The sequence below is a fragment of the Atta colombica genome, unplaced genomic scaffold (genome assembly GCF_001594045.1).
Source record: "Atta colombica isolate Treedump-2 unplaced genomic scaffold, Acol1.0 scaffold41, whole genome shotgun sequence".
NCBI lineage: Eukaryota > Metazoa > Arthropoda > Insecta > Hymenoptera > Formicidae > Atta > Atta colombica.
Genome location: NW_017259520.1, coordinates 502,188 through 525,226, shown reverse-complemented (window position 1 = coordinate 525,226; position 23,039 = coordinate 502,188). Strand labels below are relative to the sequence as shown.

General features: G+C 28.4%; 2 protein-coding genes across 2 annotated transcripts in view; one reads left to right on the top strand and one right to left on the bottom strand.

Annotated features, from left to right (window-relative positions):
• The first annotated feature begins 2,510 nt into the window (after positions 1–2,510).
• On the top strand, positions 2,511–10,784 carry LOC108691198 (6-phosphofructo-2-kinase/fructose-2,6-bisphosphatase-like). Its single transcript, XM_018198865.1, has 6 exons — positions 2,511–3,666; positions 8,354–8,518; positions 8,659–8,816; positions 9,077–9,460; positions 9,884–10,153; positions 10,333–10,784. Exons 1-6 carry the CDS (start codon positions 3,462–3,464, stop codon positions 10,765–10,767), a joined length of 1,617 nt encoding a protein of 538 aa, XP_018054354.1. The 5' UTR covers positions 2,511–3,461; the 3' UTR covers positions 10,768–10,784.
• A 3,342-nt stretch (positions 10,785–14,126) lies between these two features.
• LOC108691141 (neuropeptide CCHamide-1 receptor-like) overlaps positions 14,127–23,039 on the bottom strand; it is a 10,595-nt gene continuing 1,682 nt past the window's right edge. Inside the window, exons 3-10 of the mRNA XM_018198796.1 lie at positions 22,579–22,778; positions 21,774–21,952; positions 21,426–21,640; positions 20,565–20,794; positions 16,434–16,474; positions 15,958–16,020; positions 15,452–15,602; positions 14,127–14,626 (exon numbers count right to left, since the gene is read on the bottom strand). Of these exons, the coding sequence (XP_018054285.1) occupies positions 14,193–14,626; positions 15,452–15,602; positions 15,958–16,020; positions 16,434–16,474; positions 20,565–20,794; positions 21,426–21,640; positions 21,774–21,952; positions 22,579–22,778 (1,513 nt within the window). The 3' untranslated portion in view covers positions 14,127–14,192. The remainder of the gene's footprint in view (positions 14,627–15,451; positions 15,603–15,957; positions 16,021–16,433; positions 16,475–20,564; positions 20,795–21,425; positions 21,641–21,773; positions 21,953–22,578; positions 22,779–23,039) is intronic.

The window sequence follows — 23,039 nt, the reverse complement described above, 5'->3', positions numbered from 1 at the left end:
TAGAATAAAGTTTGTTAATAACGAATGTTGATTCAAAACTAAGATAACAGAAAAAGAAATAATCTATTTCTTTTTCCTTTGAATATAAATCTTTTTGGAAACTAAATCCTATTGATTAATTTTATATTTAAAATATACACAATAAAAATTAATCAAAGAGATTGTAGATGAAATTATTGTATATATAATTTATTATCATTAAAATATTCTATATTGAGTTATAAAGAAAATTTTTTGAAAAATAATAAATAATTTATTAATTTTGCTAATTCTTGAAAATGTATAAATTGTAAAAGCAGAGTATTTCCCCAGCTTAATATGTTAACATTTGATTTGTTTCAAAGAGAGTTACACATTGGAATTTCCTATCTATTCATTGGGAAATATATTTATACATTTGCTAGAAATATAGAACGTTCCTTGTTTTAATAACGTATGTAAATGGCGGACTCAATAAATCAATGATTCGTAATGAAGTTTCCTTAAATGTACATATGAATATATATGAATATATATATGAATATGCCAAGTACGTATTTTTTCAAATATATAATTTAAGAATCTGCTCAGGGACATAACATGTCTGTCTACAGACCTGACTTCCCTTTTATTTCACAGCACGTTGACAATGCTGGAATTCAAATTGATCATTGACTAATATATATTACGCACATTATATCAATAAACTCTCGTAAGGTGAAGGTTAACGAGAATGTAAGGGGTTTGTATAGCACAAATGAAAGCGAGACCTTTTTATATAACGTCATTTTGTTTAATATGTTTCTATGCATGTTTCAACTAACATATATACAGAACATATATACATTATTTTTATTATATTATTTCCTTTCTGTATAAATAAAAATAATATGTATAATAAAATAATATGTATAATAAAATAATATGTATAATAAAATAAAATTCTTCCTATTTTTTTTAAATATGATGAATTTTTTGGAATAATTAAAAATTGTATTTATACGTAAAAAAATCCAATTGTCGATTTCTACAACAAATAATCTGTCTTTACTGGACATTGCGAAACAAGTTGATACTTGGCAGTTTTATAAATTTGTTTTGTCAAGTTAATCATGACCTCTATCACGTAACTGAGAAGAACTTATCACGTATAGATACAAGTTTGATGTACTTTTCCCTTATTATCTCTAAACTATGTGACGTTTATTTACGTAGGTGTAATGAGAAAAATTTAATGCCACGAGCGTCATCTGCATTTACGAGTTTGTTATTGTAAACAAGACATATAGGTATTCTTTATTTGTTAATTTTACAAAAAATATATATTGTCCCTCCCTTAATTTTAGAAAATTTTATAATAAAAGTTTATGTACCGAAAAATATGATATTCATAAAACATGATAAAAATACAAAATCCAAGTACGAATTTATAATGTTGAACAGTTGTTATTAATTATTAAGCAAACAAACACAGATTTATCTTATTTTCTTAAATATAATATTCTTAAATTATTTATTATAATATTTTCTAATTAAATTTTTTATACACACCTTGGCACTTTATAACTTTATTTGCAAATAATACCTATTTTCAAATGATTATTTTATTTCATACAATTTTTTAATTAATTATTTCATGAGAATATTTACAAAAAGCAATGTGTTTTTACACGTATACATGCATAGGTATTTCAGAGTTCTAATATTAATCCATAATACGTAAGGGATTTTTTGGTAAGAATCATTTTTTTTTTAGTTAATGGTTATTTTGACGCGTCACCAAAACAGGTTCCAAAGTTCACGTTTTGTCTATACGAACAAGTTGCTCCATATATTGGCGTACGTGATGTAACCCAACGGGTCAGGACATTAGTGATCCAGCATCTCTTCATTTAACTCAATGACGCCCGAATACACGCGCCTGAATAGTCGTTTGCCAAACGATTACGTGAAAATAGGAAAAACAACCGTGGACTTTGGACGCATGATTCGCCAAGAAAAATGCGAGCCGGTTTCATCAGCGTAATGTATGCACTTTATGCTAATCAAATATGTATTAGAACATCATCAATAGCATAGATTGTCAAGTTTACAGCAGTTTGATAGCAGTGAATTAGATAAAAATTTGATTTTAAAAAATATTTAAATCATTTCTGTTAATCGAAAGTTTGTATTATACAATATAGTAGAAGTAGACTGTCAGTGAGATAGTGAATTCTAGGAGTAATACTCAATTACTCAATAAAAGGTCAATGAAAGTAACTTCACGGATGGAAGATAAGACTTTTTTTAATTTTTATGACCTTGCGAGAAGTTCACGTTAGTGAATTTTGATTGTTTGTGATTTTTACGATGAATATCCGGTTCGGAGAAAAGATGCATGTTCGCCCAACGCGCGCAGTTTGTCTGACATTGAGGTAGAGGGGCTAACTGTTTCTTCATTGGCTCGTACACAGAGTTGTTCACTTATAGGTTCTGGTCGATGCTGCTTAAAGCCGCGGTGGAGCCAGACCTACTAGTCGTCGGAGAGCCAAGAAGTACGCATCTATCGACCGATCGCATCTGCAGAGAACAGCGTCTATTCTCGTCCGGACGGACATACTTGCATCACCTCCATGATAGAATATGTTCCCTGAAAGAAGAAGCTAAAGCTGAAGAATCGACGAGTTTATAAGTCTCGGAAAGCATCAGTTAAAATTTCTAACACTGGTTGTGAACGCCTACGTCGATAGCGCGTCGACAGCACATCGATCGAAATTTCGCCGAAAAGGAGTAGGAACGGGAGGAAGAGAAATCACGATAGAAAAGGAATATAAGAGCGATTACAACAGTGACCTCAACTCAAAGCCTAGAATCTCGGAGCAGAAAAGCGGTCGGTGAGATCGGAGCCAGGTGCCGCTATTACTATGTAAATTTTCAGCGGGTGTATTTATTTGCGCGCGCGCACTGTCGCCAACGAGCAACGACATTAGCAGCAACGGCAACATTATCGTTAATAACAGCGAGTGAAACGGACACGGGCGAAAGGGAATCGCGCAGCACGCTGCAAAGTAGATATCTGGTCTTTTCTTTGACAGATCCCAAGGAAGCCCGCAAACTGGCTCCGGAAGTGAGGATAAAGCAAATTGGAATGAGGGAGGATTTGCTATCTATAATACGGCACACGAGCAGCGATCACTTCTCGGAAGAGCTTTAGCCGGCGGCTTAACCAGGAAGTAGAAACGCGAGCAGCGGGATCAGCCAGGTTGAAGCGAGTAATTCGCAAGTAGAATATACGCGCGAATATAGAGTAGAAGCTGCTCTCGCTCGTTGACGGTTTTTTTTTTATTTTGGAGCGAGTAGCTCCACGTCCGGCTTCCTTTTGCTCTGAGAATCCTCGGTGTTACTCCTCAATAATTCTGTCGTCATCGAAAGGGAGAGAAACAGAAAGGGAAGGCCGAATATCCGGAAGACCGGTTATTCTCCCTACGAATTTCTCGGTTATGCCCTGGGTCGCCGCATGTTTTGATCTGTTAGCGACTCCGTTACTGGGTTACTGCCTTGCGGTCAGAAAACTGGCCCTGCAAGCCGGCCTCCTGCAGGAGAAAAAAAACGATCTCGCCGTGAGGCAGACGTCTAACACGGGGATATCCTTGAACGCTGACACCACAACCATCATGGCCCCTAACGCGGAAGAGCAACGTCAAGGTAATGTTTCGCGTGGGGTGAGTTGTTTGATGACGAGGGCTATAAGGAGATTGTGAAACGTCTGCTTACGTAATATATATCGTCTTCTTTTACGTCACTATTTTTGAACATCGATTTCATGTTGAGATAAAAGTATCTATGTACAATTAGCATACAATTAACATAATTGAGGTATCAAAGCGCTTTATATAGCGAACACATAATAAAACATAATTCTGACATACACCAGGTTCTTGATTGCATGGTAGTATCTAGTTATATAATTTTTGAAAGAAACGAAAATAATCTTAAATAAACCCGTAACAAAAGTCACAGTCTTAATAATGTTATCATTGTATTATTTATCTTAAATTTATATTGTATGTCCGAATCTATCAAAGTATTTATTAATAAAGAATAAGCGTGATCTCAGAATAATTATCAATTGGACAACAATTTTGTGTGTCTATTTTGTAATTGTCCTGTAAAAAAGTGCTGGCATAATTTCCTCGATAAATTATCTGTGCAGTGTAATTAACGCATATTTATTTTAAAAGCTTTACAATAGCAGATTTGGGTATTAAATAGTTTTTATTGTAAATTATGCATGTGCATTTATACTATTTCCTGCTTATTGTTACAGTCAACATTAACTGATTCATTTAAAAGCGTTTCAAACAAACGTTCACAGCATGAGGTAGAAAAAGAGAAATTTGAAACTTATACATTTTTCATTTTGTTTTCATTTTCATTTTAAAATATAAACACGCATATAATATATCATGTAGATAATATATTCTCTATAGACCTGTGAATTTTTTTTTACATTGTATTAGAAGCCGGTTTAATAAAATTCAGAGGAAATGAAAAGTGAAAGGAAAACAACTCAAATATTGAGGTCGCCGTCTTCGCTATCGCAATGTCTGTTCATCTTACATTTACGCTTCTTCATTTGTTATTTTCAGTGTGAAATTAGTAGCAGTAAATATTTCGAGTTCATTAAAATGTGGAAAATATATGTAAGTTTATATTATATTGTCATTATATCTCCTGTGCACGCAAGAAGGTGGTTAGCTAAAATTATAAAGGATATAAATAAATGTATAAATACGATCCATTTAATATCGTCATCATTTTTACTACCTTACATACAATGGTTTGGGCAAATCATCGACACGTGAACAGACAATTAGTATTTCGTTTTACGCAGTTCAGATTTTTTTTCAAACTTGTTAATGCAAACTCAAGTACGCACAAGCATTGTGCTATCAATGTGTATTTCATTTTTAATACAACATCCGCACTTTTATTTGCGACACCGTTCTCGTATTACAAATGTCATTGTTATATGCCGTGTTGGATTCTTACAATTCCGTTATAAAATATAATTTTGTGAAATAATTGACATAAAATATCGTGAAAGGTGAAATTAAATATAATAACTGAAATATATTACAAAAGATTTTCGAATGATTAAATTGTATGCAAATGTAATGTGCATTGATTGATTGACAATTTCTACTTGTTATCATATCCTGCTTCATAACGTTCAATTTTTACATGTGCCATCATATTACTTCTAGTTAAATTATTATTCATTTCAAATAAAAAAAATAAACATATATGTGTTGCGAAAAATATAAAATTTATACAAGATTTTCTTAATAAGAACGAGTACTTTGTGTCGTGTAAAATATTATATATATTAATTAAATCGAAATACATAAATCGAAATACACAATGTTTTTGTAAGATAAATGAAATACTAAAATTTATATAACAAATAATATATATTTTTATACATTAAATTGCGAGGAAAAGATATACCATCGAGAGACTTTTTTTCCTTCTAAAAGCTAAATATTATGTGTCTGTAAATATCATCTGCTGAGACGATAAATATCTATCTACACTGAAACTTCAATTTATCATTTTGGCATTGAAAATTATCATCACGTCAAGAACCAAATCATATTCGTCTCTTATCTCCTAAGTTATACATGTACAAGAAATTTCAGAACTGTTACAATTCTTACATTCGAAAAGTTTTTAGTGAATATAAGAGAAATTATGAAAATAAATGAATAGAAAAAAATTAAATATCATAATTTTATAATAAATAATATTAATTCTCGTAAAATTTAATATACTAAAGAATCAAAATATTTCTGTTAAAATAATATATATTTGGAATCGATTTGATAAGATTTTTATTGGTAAAGTTATTTCTAATTCTTCATATTTAATTTAATAATATTTTTTAAATATGAAATATTATAAGAGAAAATGTCAAAAATTTTAACGAAAGGATAATTATTTATTACATCGGTTAAAAAATTTATTAAACTTTTCACCACTGATATAATGATTGAATTCTTAATTTATTTAATTTTATTTTTACAAATAAAAAATAAATACATTTTATGATATACATCACATTATACGATATTAAAATATTAAAAATATTAATTATAAAACGTTTTTCAACACACACACACACACCATATAAAAATAATAAATTATCTCATACCCTATCCATATAATAATTTAAAGTATAAATTTTTGCACTGCTGATAGCACTGATTAGATAATACAAATCTCAATACACAGGATAGTTATTATGTACATGTATTATCACTTTGAATTTAGATATTGGACAAAAAAATAAGGTTATCATGTAATGCTTTAAGTTGAATAGATATAAGTACTTTATATTTTTGGAATTTTTTCTTAAGCTATCACTATTTTCTCTTATGTGAATTTTAATAATAATTAATAATCATCATTATTCAATAAAGTTAACAAGTTAGTGTATTAATTATATGTTTGTATAGTTTAATCAATATAATTATGCATTCAAAATTGCATACAAATTCAAAAAATACATGATAGCGATAATATGCATTACATGTTTATAAAATTTAAAAGAAAAAAAATTATTTTGTTTTTGCTAAGAATAATTGGAATTTTACTGCATCTAAAAGGTAAATTATTGTTGGCTTCGGTAACGCATGGAGAAGCCGAAACAAAGCCAGTGCATACGCATTTATAAATCTAAATATAAAACCCATTCCTAGTGAGGCACGAGGGATTATATATATTTCATTGCCCACTCATTCGACGTCATAGAATACATTAAATTTCTACAAAGTTTATCTAAAATAATCTAATTTTAATCCTTTTATTAAATATTGTTTCTATCGCTTTTATTAATCTTAAATTTTTATATGTCTACTGAAAAATATGGGCTAGATCATTTACACTTTACACTGCTTTATACATAAAATTGTTACCTGCAATTTTAAAATTATCATAAAATTGATTGAATAGCAAAAATATAATATTAGGTGTAGTAAAAAGAAATCCATTATTTTTTCATTCAATTTCATGTAAAAATAATGGATTTCTTTTTACTACATCTAATATGAGAGAGACTTTACGAGATTTTAAGAATGTATATTTTTAATATTTAATTATAAATTATTATATTAATTAAAAATTATAAAGTGTCTGTTTTCTATATGTGCATATTTTAATTAATAAAATAATATATTTTTAATAAAAATTATTTCTTATTTTTACAAAGTAATAAATCTTTATATGTTCTCATACATTAAACGTTTGAATTGAGTTTTTTTGTCGTGCATTTATTAACATTTTATTCGATTTAATTATCCTATGTTACTGAAAAAACTTATGATTTTCAGGTTTTAATATGTTTCTGATAAAAAAACTTACTGATTTTCATATTTTTATGTCTACAAAACATTTTATCAATATTTAATTTCGGATCATTAAATTATTTTTTTTACAAACATTTTTTGTAGCATTTATCAGTGCAGAAAAATGGACTATCGTAATGCGAAAGTGTTCATTTGCACATAACAAAATGTATATTTCATAACACACGACTCATAAAGTATTTCGTACAAATTAGATGTTTTTGCAAATATATGTGTAACGCATCATTAAAATTCAGGTTAATACATAATACATATTATTCTACGTTGTAGTTTGAATGTATTTCCGTAACTTTTGTGTAAGTAGCTTATCCAGTTCTGTAGTTGTCATATGAATATTTTATGACCACTATTATTTTTAAAAGAAGCTTTTAATACTACGTCACAGTCCAAAGTCATGTTATCGTATTGTATATATACCATTCTCATATTACTACTGCCTGCATCTGTATAAAGTACCACACATCAGATATATTGCCAAAATATTCACACAGTAACAAAATGCCTCGTTCAAAGAAGCTCTGACTAATAACATTATATTTAGTTATTATCCTATAATTTTTAAAAATTTTATTGACGACATTTCAAGACAAACATTGCAGATGGGAAAATATATTTTATAAATATATGTCATATTATTTCCGAATGAATTTTTCAAGAAATAAAAGTTGTTAAAAAATATGATGTTTTCATGCTTTGTGCTATTTACATAATATTATAATATTACCAAGATAAGCACTGTTACATTTTAATATACTTAATTAAATTTTATCTTTATTGTTATAAATCACAGGTACAATAAATCGGAATAAATTTTTATATTTGTATATAAATAAGAGAAATATTTGAAAATTTACGTTATAGTTGCCATAAAATAATTTTTAGTTACTGTATTAAATCCGAGATGATATGCATAAATTGCCTAAGTACAAATAGAGTTTTGAATGCTTTATTGTCTACATTCTTAGACTCTGGCAAAGAGAAGGTCGCAGCAAGAATCTCAGGTCTATCAAAATCATCGCGCAAATTCGCGGGAGTCGTCATAGCCACTTGTGGTCTACCGGCTCGTGGAAAAAGCCAGATTGGACAGAGCCTTGCTCGCAGACTCATTTGGAATGGCGTAACTACAAAAGGTAAGTACATCTTTAATGACTTAAGATAAATATTTATTAAACTCGTTTAATCCATAAAGATTTATTGTAATTATATGTTTTATTTTCGATTAAAAGATTAAATCAGGAAGAATTACAATATTTTATAAATTTTGTTTCAGTGTTTCGTGTGAATGATTATCGAAGGAAGCGATTCGAACCTCATATATCTCAAGAACTTTTCCTGGATAATGCGGCAAATAACACGTTAATAGCTCTCACTCAGAGAGATACTATGCAAGATTGCGCAGCATGGCTTGCATCTGGAAATACTGTGGCAGTAAGTACTAAAACGTTAAAAGTTTCTTCACAAGATTACTATTGTAAAGAGAAAACAATATCTTAAGTAAAGCTTCTTTTTTGTCACAACAGAGAATACGTACTGATCTATCTATGTCCTACCCAAGAACGTTTCTCTGATTACTTTTCTGTACCTATAAGTAATATCATAGGAAATTGCATGACAATTGATTAGATGAAGCGTCACTTGTGGTGGCTTCATTTACAATAACACAGTTATTTTTCTCTTCTTGTTTTAAGATCCTGGACGCTATGCTAATCACGCGAACACAACGCACGGAAGTCTACGATTACTTCTCCGGTCAGCTTGGTTATCGCGTTCTCTTCATCGAATGCGTCTGCGATGATCCAGAAGTCCTGGAGTACAATCAACAGGAGATCGTAAGACATTGCGCCGACTATACAGGAGTAGACACCGCTTTAGCCACGGAAGATCTGCGCTCAAAAATCGCTTTTTACGCTGGAATATATGAACCTATGAATGATAGAACTTATCCCAGGATCAAAATTAATACTGCTACCATGGATATCGAGACCTGCAAAGTATCTGGTCACATTGAAACCAGTGTGCTTGGTTACCTTGGAGATATCAGCCTTAAACCTCACACTCTTTATTTCTCGAGGGTAAACAGTTCAAGTTTTTTTATACTTTATGATAAAAATATTTTTATGCACTATAATAATTGCCAAAAAATGGAATAATTATGTAATAATTATTTTGAGACTTCTATAGATATTCTCTTCAAAGAAACTATGCAGTTTGTGGGTTATTTTCATGTCTTAATACATTATTAAATGTTAATGTTTCGTGAATATTACAGTTTATTTCAAGAAGCAATCTCTCCAATTCATTGCTTCTCAGCCTGATGAAATTATATGTCACAAAACATCGACATTTAATAAATTAAAACAAAGAACTCACAAATGCGTAGTTGCTTGGAATAATTACGTACATTACACACATTCCATAATTATGTATTTTATTGACTATTTCTATTTTACTTCGCATTTTATAGTCTTTCAGTTTACATTTTTGTAATGTTGCAGCATGGCGAAAGCGAGTACAACGTGGTTGGTAAAATCGGTGGCGATGCGGTATTGAGCACCAGAGGTGAGCGTTATGCTCAAGCTTTATCAAACAAGTTCAATGCCATGCGTATCCCCGATCTTCGAATTCTCACCAGTCGCCTCCGTAGAACGATCGCAACGGTACGTGGCATCGAAGCTCCTCGGGAACATATAGCCGCTTTAAATGAACTTCACGCGGGAGTGTGCGAAGGTCTCTCGTACGAAGAGATGCAGGAGCGTTATCCGCAGGTAATTGCTATTTTTAAATAAACTCAAACAGAATATCGATGTCAACTAAAAATAATCGCTTCGAATCATACATGATTCAATTTGGTACGAAGTTCGAGCAATCAATATTTTATCGGAAATCTTCTAATTATGTGAGATAACCGTAACAATTATCATGTCTATTTATAATTTTACAACAGGAGTTCGCTTGGCGCGATCAAGATAAGCTACGTTATCGCTATCCATGGGGCGAAAGTTACATCGATGCGATGCTACGTGTTGAGCCGGTGATTGCCGAGTTGCAGTGTTCTAACAATGTACTCGTGGTGTCACATCAGGCGATATTACGCTGCATCATCGGATTCTTTCTTGATAAGAAACCTGAAGAGCTGCCCTATATGGAAGTGCCGCTGCACACGATAATCCGCATCACCAGCCAGGGTTACAATTACAAGCTCGAGTTTTTCAAGCTGCCGATCGAGTGTGTTAACACGACTCGTGTCAAGCCGCAGAACTGCAGCGGTGACCGTACTGCTGCGGATGCTCTGATAACCGTTCCCGCGCACTTCGACATACCGGATCCTTGGAGAAATCCCGGAGTTGGCCACGGGCCCACTCTCGTGCAACAGCACTAAGGAAGTTCGTTTTAAAAGTGACATAAATCAAATTTTGAAATATAAGTTTGATAAAAAGAAGTAATATAAAGCAATGGTTAATCGGTATACGATTTTGCACATGGTATCAGAAAATTTTACAATAAAAGGAAATCGAATAAACAAGATAAAATGTTATTAATTTGTATAAATTTTAATTATAATATATTTTTCTATTAAAGGTCTTATAAGATTTTCGAAAGTTGATTTATGTCATCATTGAAGCAAGGCGTTCTTTGCTTGTATCAAGAATTAGTTCTATATTCACGGTACTATAAAAAATTATTTACTTATTTGTTTGTAATTCTGGGATATTTATTATTATTACAAAGAGAAATTAGATCACTGTCATTATTAATATTTTTATAATGACAGCTACATGAAAAGTATCTTACAAAGACATGATGCATCGGCTTAATTTACTTGCGATCGGAATAGATACAATAGATGCAAAAATGAAAAAAAAAATTTGATTTCAAAAGTTTTTTTTTATATATTAGAGAAACGTACAGACTTTGAAGTATAAAAATATCTTAATTGGCAATATTTTGTATACGTCCTGACCGATTTTGACAATAGGTCTATAGATATCCCGTTAGGATACCGATAATGTATACCTTTTTAATAGTTAGCAATTGGAAGCCCATGACTCGAGCCCTTTACGCATCGCGGGACTCATAGTTTTGTCAATAGTTTATAGCATTGTTCAATTCATAGTAGCTCATTTCATAGATTAAAGTACATTACCTGTCGTGCTAAGCATACGCACAGATTTGTATATAGAATGGATGGGGATTTGATGAAAATTGTTTGTGATAGAGAAATAGTAACGCGTAGAAATTGTCAATTGACGCTGCGCATATATATCGTCGTATCTTTTCGTATCTCAGCATTTAAAAAATTTTTTTCCTTCAAAATATGTTGCGAAACTCTTATTCCGTGCTGTGATCGTTTTGATCAAATTTATGATCTCTTTTTGTCCCATTTTATTAATTGAGTGCCCCATCGAATTTACGATTATGTTGAAAAAAATATAAAATAATGAAATATGTTCAGATATATGCTAATTGAAAAATGTAATTATTGATTTTAAGAGATTACGCCTTAATTATCTGGCCTTTTATACGATCAAAATAGTGAAAATCTTATCTGGGTACTCTAAGACGTTATATTTTTATAAAAGATAGATATTAGATGCAATTACAGGAGTTATTTCCTTTATAACGACTAATTTATATTTTGACCAGCATACAATATGTTTATAATTATTTGTAATTCTTAATAATCTACAAATTATTAACTAATATATCATTTTACATATAAATAAATTATAAAGAAACTCTTTGCAACGAAATGGATGATCGAAAACAAATCTTAACATTAAAATGACTTATCAGAGAAGACAAAGATTTTACTAGTTTATTAGTGATTGATGTCGTTATAAATTATGATTTTCTGCAATAAAAAAAGAAAGCTTATTATTTCGAGTAATTCTTTGCGAAATAAGTATTGTGATTTATTGTATACAATGATGTAAATTGTACAATTGGTACATTTTATCTTTACTATTGGATCTTTGAAACAAATTTTTCTTACTTTATATTTATAAATTTTATTTAAATTCAACATATTATTTTAGAGACTTATCAAAATATGTATTTTTAGCATATATAAATGTAAAATGTAAATGTAAGACGCAGACATTTAACGGTACATGCATTTTGAACATGATTTAAATCAACGATTGTGTTAAATTTATGAATTCAAAGTCCTGCATGAGTTTGCTATAATTTCCCGTGTAACTAAAACATTATTCCGGCTAAACAAGCAAAACTTTGCGGAATAATATATACACAAATTAATCTTTATCCTTACAACGTCGTTGATTCATTGATACTTTACTGTATTTTATTAAAATAGTTTATTGCATAAACACGCATAATATTTATTTAGACGTGAACGCGAAGTTTTTCCAGATTTAATGCAATGATTAGCTACAAATCTGATATTCGCGCTTCCGAGGATTAGTTTACTTGTTTAATAATTTACTTGATAAAATGATTTACGTGTGCTATGCATGTCTTCCTTTTGAATGAGAAATTGATCTAGTCGATCTTCCGATGTTTCGACTGCTAAATATTTCGTGACTCTACATGTTTGAACGTTGAGAAGTGAATTATAATTTGTAATATGTACATTATGTGATTAAGATATATTATTCATAGTTTAAAAGCTTTAGAATTTTTTATTTGTACACTCTGAATAAATTTTTTTTACAAAATTTGTCTTTTATATATTTCTTGTTTTAATCTCATTTTTTTATCAAATAAAAGATAAAAATAATTAAAAAATTTATTTTCTTTGATACCACTAATATGTAAAATTATATCTAATAAGCCAGAAAAAATTTTAAATCTATTAGGTCCACGAAAAACTTAAGACAGCAAGACGGCGGAAATCAACATATTGGATTGATTATTTACATTATGGCTTTACGAACTCTGATTGATCAATTCGCTTACTGTTTATGTTTTACTGCTTAAGTTTTTTTGTGTGCCATGACTCTTAAAATAGATCTTTGGAAATTAATAGATTCTGTATTTTAAAAAATTAAGTACAAACTAAAAAAAATTTAAAGAAATTATAATCAGTTATAATATTAAAATTGTTTGTTTAAAATTAATTTATTTATCTGGATTTATACAGTACGAAGTTTTCCAAGTGTAAGACGGAAACTTTCAAGAATACTTATAAAAATACACGATTCCGAGAATTGTGTAAACTTTAAAATTTAAATTTTCGAAAATCAGAAATTATTAAAACATATATTAAATACAATGATGAATAAAATAACTTTAATAATTTCCATTGTAAAAATAAGATCTTTATTATTACTTTCCTTTATTTATATTATAAGTAGGGGAAGATCACACTCATAACTTTTTTTTATTATTAAAGATCAATTGTACTTCGATATATAGATATAAATATATAAAGATATACATATAGTTGTGTAAAATAATTGAATAATTTGCAAAACCTTTATAGAATAATCAGGCAAGTTATGACTAGCAATTCAATTTCACATATGACTAGATAGTTTTTCATAAATACAAGAATTATGACATCGGTTACTTCGCTAAACGAAAAAAATTGATTATTTTTTTACATATCTGAAACTAATTTTGACAATATTACTGTAAAATTTTTTAAAACAAAATTATAATTTATAAATTTTTGTCACGAATGACGAAGGTAATATATCATTTTAATGAGTAAAGAGATATACGTACGAACATATATTACCCTTTCATTTATATTAATTCCAATAATGCGTCATATATTGAAGAATATATTGAATTCGGAAATTTTCCTCACTTAATCTATTTCCATTCAAAGGTATTATACTAAATATCCGATTTCATTAATTTTGACGTATAGTCTCTTTGTTTAGCAGCCAAATGCAAATCCAAACTTTTCAACATTCTCGTTTGAATTTCATGCGTGTTGGACTCTCGTTTATGAAAATCATTAACTAGAATTTCATCTTTTAAATGCAATGATTCGTTTTGTGAAAAATTGTCGAGTTCGATCGTATTTAATGAGCAGGATTTGTTTCGCGATTCCCATATGATGGTTCTCATGAATTCAAGGGCCATTCTTCGACAAGTATCGAAACCTAGTAATTGTATTCTTTTACTACGAATGGCATCTATGCGATGATTTTTCCAGCGTGTTTCTCGGTCTATTATTTTAGCGAGAGAACTGGGTGTCCCAGGTAAATCGTGAAACACTTTAGTAAGAATTTCTTTTGTTAGATCTTCTTCACTGCCGGATGCGTCTGTAAAACAATGAAAATATTTTAATAAATTTAACGGTTCGTATGATCGTAAAGATTATGAAAATAAGAAAGACTTAAATATCAATTCATACATACATATAAAAGAAATATAAGATATTTTAACAAAATATATATATTTTGTATACAGTGCAGTTTATATTTTGATTTTGGAAGAGCAAATAAAAAGCAAATAAAAAAGCATTTAACAATTAAAAAATAAATTTTCAATTTGTGTGTGCAAATTTCATTAAAAAATTTTATCGTATATTCAGGATATTAAAATTGCCATCTATAAATATAATTTTTTAAACCAACATTTTTTAAATCAATAAAACAATTCTCATTTTATTCCATATATTGCAAACAACATGGAAATTGATGTCATATCGCATTAATACGATATAAGCTTCAATCGAAGCTCATGAATGAATTTGACGAAATTGCTAAGATATCTTATGAAAATTTTCACTTAATTATATACAGATTGATGCCGATCCATAGTATAATTTTTATATTATGAAATTGAATTCCATGCAGAATCTTTCAAGATATCTGTAATAATTGATATAAGCCTTGTGGAAACCAATTCCAAATTTCTCTTGTTTCCAATGTCGACAATAGAGAAATAAATTGCTTTTATAAAAATGTCATTTCATTGATAATCAATTATTCAGATAAATCATTTTGACATGATAAAAAAAAGTCCAAGGTCGCAGTATATGAGACAAAGGAAATAAACTTCGATTAAAACTTTATGAAGATCTAAAGTGCACATCTTTTTCTATCGCAGAATGTTACAAAAGTTGATATCGAGTTACGCAATGCTTAAAAGAAAATTTGAAAACAACGGGAAAAGTTTTGCATTACTCAGATCGCTACCATCGATTTCTGCGATGTATGTGCCTTCCCTGATCTCTCGTTGTAATTCTAGGACTCTGGCTAAAGCCAATTGGAGATATTCTCTTGTATTTGGATCCTGCAGAAAGATGATACGCTTATGTACACTCGAATACATATTATATGGAATATACTTACGATAAAGACATTTTTGCAATATTAATTATTTAATTTTTAAAACATCAGATATCTTTATTTATTGATTGAGAATTATTTATTAAATAATTCTTATCTAATTACTTATCTATTACTTATCTCCTACACTTTATTAATTAATAATTTAAAATGTAAAAAAGAATAAACGTTTACATTGTTAATAAAATGAAATGCAAGAAAATTTTTTTATTTATACATTTCATATAAAAATTATATATTATATTGGTAATCACTCCATTAATCATATTTTAATAACATAATTAATAAGTTTAACTTACCGCATATTGTTCAGTGTTTTTTATTCTTTTAGAGTCATTGCCAACGTCTTCTAAACAAGGTGCCTGAGTACAATAATTGTATCAAAACAATTGTATAAAAATAATTTCTTTTATAATTTTTTATAATTTTAAATATATATCGCTGTTTTTGTTTTATTAGGAACATTTATTTATAATAATATCGCGATAACTCTGTATTAATTATTTTATAAAAGTATACACTGAGAAAAATATATATCCTAAATTTCAATAAATATTCATTTGAATAGTACCAATTATATATTTATTAAGCATAAAAATATATTTATTTGGTACAAAAAACATTAATTTGAGTCAACAATTACTTCTTTTAATTAAGTACATATTATTTATTGTAAGTAAATGTTTAGTTATTGGCAGTATTCAAATAAATATTTATTTGAATTTAGGCCATTTTTTTCTCAGTGTAGATATCATCTTTATCATAAATATCTTACCGACGAGTATCTCTTCATTATTTGACTCAGTGTTTGTCCATCTATAATTCAACGAATTGGAAAAATTGATTTTTTATGCCTAGAAATTTTATTTGTGATTAATTGTAATAACAAATAAATTTCTGTTCAAAAAATCCGAAAATTTTAAATTTAAAATTTTTAAAAATCCGAAAATTTTAAATTTTAAATTTTTAAAATTTTAAATTTTAAAACAATAATATTCAACGTTATTTTTAATTAAATTTTCGCGTTTTATTTCGCGTTTCATTTATATTAAAAGATGGTTATGCAGAAGATTGGTTATGCATTGAAAAAATATACTAATTTTTAAATATTTGTTTGAAATAATATTTACATTTAGTAGATAAAATACCTACTAAATGTAAATATGTATTTATATTTGGTTCAACAATTTAATTATTTTTATTTAAGTGTCATCTTTTAATAAAGTAAATATTTAATAAAGTAAATATTTAATTAATATTAGTAAAAAATATGCTATGCTATAGTAAATTTTTTCTCAATATATTCATTTTATTTCATTTAAAAATAAGATGAGAAAATAAAAACTGCTCAAATGTGTAATTATATAAATCAACTATAACAACTCAAGGGATTACGAATAAAAAAAATATTTCAATGCTAATTCAATACAACATAAAACTCACGTATATTAAAATAAACATTTTTAAACATGAGATCATTATCAATGTTGTAATAACCGGTAATAATTAAAATGATACATAAAAGTCGCATGATAATTCGGAATATAAAAATCAAAAATACAAGTCAAATCGTAATTAACGATTCGAAGCAATAATAGAAAGCTGTTATAGATGACCATCATTAGTTCTCTCGCAAATCAACGTCAATAGTCATTAATTTCAACGCAATGCTGCAATATAACGATAGTGGATCATAATCAATCTGCCAATAAACCGTATATAACAAGAACAGATATTGTAATTGGCATAACACATCAAAACTCAGGCTTGCACAATCCTTGAATAACGAATAATTAATGTCACATTTTACGAAACTTGCAATTAAAACTTTGCAATATAATATGTAATCAAAGTTGTAAATCATATAATCGTTAGTATTTAAAATTATTTGGTATTTAAAATTATTTTCAAAATTATAATCCTTTAGTTTATTAGTTGATTTCTTTAATTTAAGTGATAATTTAATTTTATATGATATTGTCTAAACTATCACGAGAAAATTTAGTATATAATGGCTAAATTTTGCATTGTACATGTACGTCGATAATGCCTTGTAAATTGTTTATTTCAGATCATTGTGTATTAGCTGTACGTACAATATCCATTATGTCCGAATATAAATGTTTTCGTGAGATTAACTTTAATCTCACGAAAACATTTATATATTATAATAACATAATTATGTTATTATTTTCCAATTTCAATCATCTATTATGTCAAATTCGTGAAAATACACGAGTTTAATATTATATTATTTAAAAATTCTTTTACTATATTATGCGATTTTGCTACAAGAATAAGCAGTCTAACAAATTGTCAAATTTTTACAAAATAATGACATTGGTACAAAATGTAAAACACATAGAATGAAGCTACAAATTTAGTATCTATTTAATCGTTTTAATACCATCTGGAAGTAATGATATCTGTTACTTACGCGCTTCTGTCTTCAACTACAAACGTGCACCTCTATAAATTTATTTTTCAAGTTTGGATCAGTTATTCGTTGTATCTGCCTTGTTATTTAACGTTATCGAAGTATCAAGAGATTCTCTCGCGCTTGCAGACACACGGCTTTGTGCCGTGCGTAAAGTTTCTTCATCAAATCCTTCCTCGTAAAAAGAATCACCTTCTTTGTGTTCTGTTTATCACGAAAAATACAGTATTATCGTTAAGTATAAGTAGACTGTCAATGGATACAACCGTTGACTAACGTCGATGGTTCCGTACTACCAACCCCCTCATTTTCACAACCGTTGTTGAAGGGGGCCCAGGCGAGGGCGTCTACCAGGTTTATCTTCCCCTTCGAAATCCAGCTGTTCAACCGTCGTGTAAAAAGTCTAACCAAACGAACGGCAGATGCAAGAACCCCCTTTTCTCCTCTCTCTACCTACGCGTGCCCTGTTGAAGGGAAGGACGACGAGTGGCACGTGCGAGCGAGAGTACGTTGCACGCGTATCGAGGAGTCTCGTATCGATTATTCTTACTTGACGTCCAAGTGATTTTTGCATATGTACGTTCCCATAAAATTTATTTACGCTAAAGAAAAAAACAATACAGTTTTTACATATAGCACATACAGTTATAATCTTTGTTAATGCAGTTCAACTGCATGGAAAAGAAACATGTAGAAAATATTCTAATATTGTCTCTTCCTGCGAAATGTACACAATACTTCTAACAATATACGTATATGTATATGTATATACAAGTAAATATACAAACAATACATATACATATACAAGTAACATATGTACATATATGTCCTTAAATCGATTTTTTCTTGATGAAGACTTTATGAATTGATTCTTGAAAGTTTTCTTTATTTAAATTATTTTTTGAATACTTATTTAAACATATTAATAATATTATTTTAAATACTTATTTATATTAGCTGATTAACAACAAGTAATTTACATCATACATCTAATCTTTGTTAATGCAGTTCAACTGCATTGAAAAGAAACATATAGAAAAAACATTCTAATGTTGTCTCTTCCTGCGAAATGTACACAATGTTTTTAACAATATACATATATACATATACAAGTACAAGTAAATATATAAACAATATACATATGCAAGTAATATATATATATACATATATGTCCTTAAATCGATTTTTTCTTGATGAACTTTATGAATCAGTAGTTTTAGTACATCTCTTTTTATAAAGACATACAGCGTGTAATCATCTCAGACATTATCTTAATTCTTGAAAGTTTCCTTTACTTAAATTATTTTTTAAATACTTATTTTAAATACTTATTTATATTAGCTGATTAACAACAAGTAATATACATCATACATTAATTTAAATATAAATAATATTACAATGAGAAGTTTCTTATAGTACAAAATTTTACTTAGTTTATATAATACTTATATATTATAGACTAAGTAAAATTTTGTTCATATAGTGTCAATTATACTACAAACTTTCGAACGATAAAAGAAAACATTTCTATGTAATGTATACTTTGAAAAGACTTACATAATTTATATATGCATCTGTAAATAAGTAATACTAGTTATACACAATTACTTACTTATTACACAATTCAATTGAACTAAAGAGACTTTAAAATGAAAAATGAGTTTCGTTTCATCTGTGTTTCATGTTTTTTTACGGTTTTATTCTCATGAAACACTTGTAGAGCTAATTTAACTCGGTGAACCAATTACCATCATAAAAGAGATAATAAAACGAATACTTATCAACTCGATGTCGTTGTATTTTCCTACTTTTTAATTTCTTTTTTACGACCCATTTATTTCTTGTGTGAAAGAACAAATTCAATTTTCGTTTGCTTATACGATTTTATTAAATTTATAAAAAGATTAATGTTATTTTTGAAAAACTGTGATTCCTAATTTCTTAATATTAAATTTTCTAATCTCATTGAAAAACGATTTATAACTTTTCTTAATCTTCTATATCAATTTATCTACATCTTAATTCTCCCATTCAATTCAATTACATCAATTTTCAAAGAAAAGTTTAATGATATGAAAAGTATATTAGTCGCTTGAAAGAACTTTTTCGGCAAAAAGGATTGTAGTGAATTTGCAAATGCTATTTAAAGAAAAGTACGTATTTAAAAAGATACATAGTGTAAAGTAAAACATACATATTCTCAAATTGATATTCTTATAAACAAAACGATTACAAACGGTCATCTATAATCTTTAAAATGATTATGGAAATATTTATTTGAATAAAATTGTGAAGTCTGTCACTGCATTTTTTTAAATCTGTATAATAGGAAAACCTGCATTACTGTAGCGACCTGATGAAATTTTAATTATTTGTTTGATACTCCATTATTACCAGCAGTGATAGTATCGCGATCTGCATTACATTGATACCTTATACTTCACTCTGTTTATACTTCAAATTACTTACGAGAGCGATTTTCGGTCACCACAGGAAGCTTAGTTTCTATACTGCCCATTTCAAATACTCCGGTTGAATTAAACTCTTGTGTTCGTCTTCGAATGGTGGAAGCACTGGTCTCGTTAATGCGCCGACTTTTTTGTAAAATAATATTTCCCTGCGTAATACTGCTTTCCGTTCTATTTCTACCGCAGACAGTGGAACCACCAGGTAGACAGCAACATAAATATTTATTAAATCTATAGGTAGAAGAACAGGAATAATAATTAAAAAAACATATCTTCATATTATCTTTAATATTATCATATGATAATCATATTATCTTTAAAAAACAGACAATAAATTTTAAAATTCATATTTGTGCTCTTTATATAAATAGAACATATTTTTGCAATTATACACACACCACACACACACACACACACACACAAAGATATATATATATATATATTTTATGAACAGAAAAAAGTTATACTGATAAGTAGAAAATGTGTAAACAATCTTCCCGTACAAAAGTTTGCGGAAGGATTTGCATTTTGACGAGTTCTTACTAAGTATTACAAATGATGAAAAAATTATTAAATATTCTTTTGTGAACATAAATTGGGTTTAGCTAATGAGATTACTTCAGAATCGAAAATTGTAAGATTAATATACTAGTATAATTTTGCATAATATATACTGTGTAAATTTTATTTCTAAATTATTATAATAAAATTTGAAATATGTCACTTTTTAATCGTGATTATTATTAATAATAAAATTTATTATTATTGAAATAAAAGTATTATTAATGAAAATTTACCAGTATCTCTCTGATTAATATAGAAATTTTTTATTTACAAGTAAAAAAATATTATACACACTTACTTTTGACGAAACGTGCGGCTAATTAAGTAGAGAGCAATGGGATTAACACAACTATTGATGAAACTGAGGCAGAAACCAAATATTCTAAAGGTGTTCCAGTAAGAATTAAAATCGTCCATGGCCGTTGGATTAAAGTGGAACCAGAGCACATAAATATGATATGGTAGAAAACAAATCACAAAAATGATTATAAAACATACTACCATTTTGCCCACCTAAATTGCAGTAACAAACGAAATCATTAATACAAAAGCGTCCAATAAGAAGCAATTGAATTTTAAAAATTATTTAATAGTATGAAGCATGATTTTAATTCTTTGAAACTTTAAGAAGTATATTTTTATATACCCTTTTGCGCGCCTTTATCTGTTCGTGAAGATCAGAATCGGGAAGTTCGCATGGCATATTTCTAGTAGACAATGTTAGATGCCATGTCATGCTCAAATAAAAAATAGCTATCACGCACAATGGTATTAAGTAATATGCTAAAAATTTGAACATCACCATACTCTTTCGATAAATTTCTCCTGTAATGTAAAAGCATATATAACGTAGTATTTATCTGTGCGCGACTACTTTACAACACGAAGCGTTTCATAAAATTTATATATTTTTAGTGTATCTAATTTAGTTTTTATATTGTTCAATGATGTATTAAAATAAAATACTGTGTAATAATATTTAAGTTCCAAATATAATAAAGGCTCTGATTAGGAGAAATATTTAAAGTCTAAATATGTAAATCTCTTAGAAAAGATAAAAATGCAAAAATTATTAATTATAAGGGAAAGATAAATCAATAAGAATCAATGCGGATGTCGGCAATAATAACAATATATTTAGTCTCTTATTCACAGTAGATTATATAAAAATGCAAATATTTTATAAATCAATAAATTAATATAATATGCTTAATATAATATCATTAATAAATTAATATTTTGTCATTATAATAAATATATTTTATTCGTTATCTAAAAAATTTGAAATTTTTTTTAAGTAGTAAAAATGATATTATCGTATAAATTGATTATCGTTAAATTTCATTATAAATTTTACAATTTACATATTCATTTATGTAGTCCTAATTTTATGATATTGTGTTGAAATGAATTTTATGATATTGTGTGAAAAGAAATGTATCATGACTTACCAAATTCTTCAGGGAAAGGATTGCAGATTAAAATACTGCGATTTCCTAATACAGGTACAGACGTTATTTCGGAGAAAAGCACAGCGGGCATAGCTATGACAATCGCTAAGACCCAAATAAGGGATGCCGTTAAAACGGTAAGTGGTTTTGCGCTTAAACCCGCCACGTGGCGACGAATAGGGTTTACGATGGCGCAATATCTAGTGAGAACGTGAGATGCGGCAATAGATTAATATCATAAAAGCAGCAGAAGCTTGCTTATTTCAAAGATAAATTATTCAAGATACAAACAACAATTAATTTGCGTATCTTAGATTGTGTCTCAATTTTTCTAAATTAATCTTTCACTTAACCTCAATTAGCAGACAATGTTTTTAAAACATTTTTTAAATATTTACTTGACTTAAAAATATTTTTTAAAATATTTAATATAAATATTTTATAATGAATAATTAAAAAAT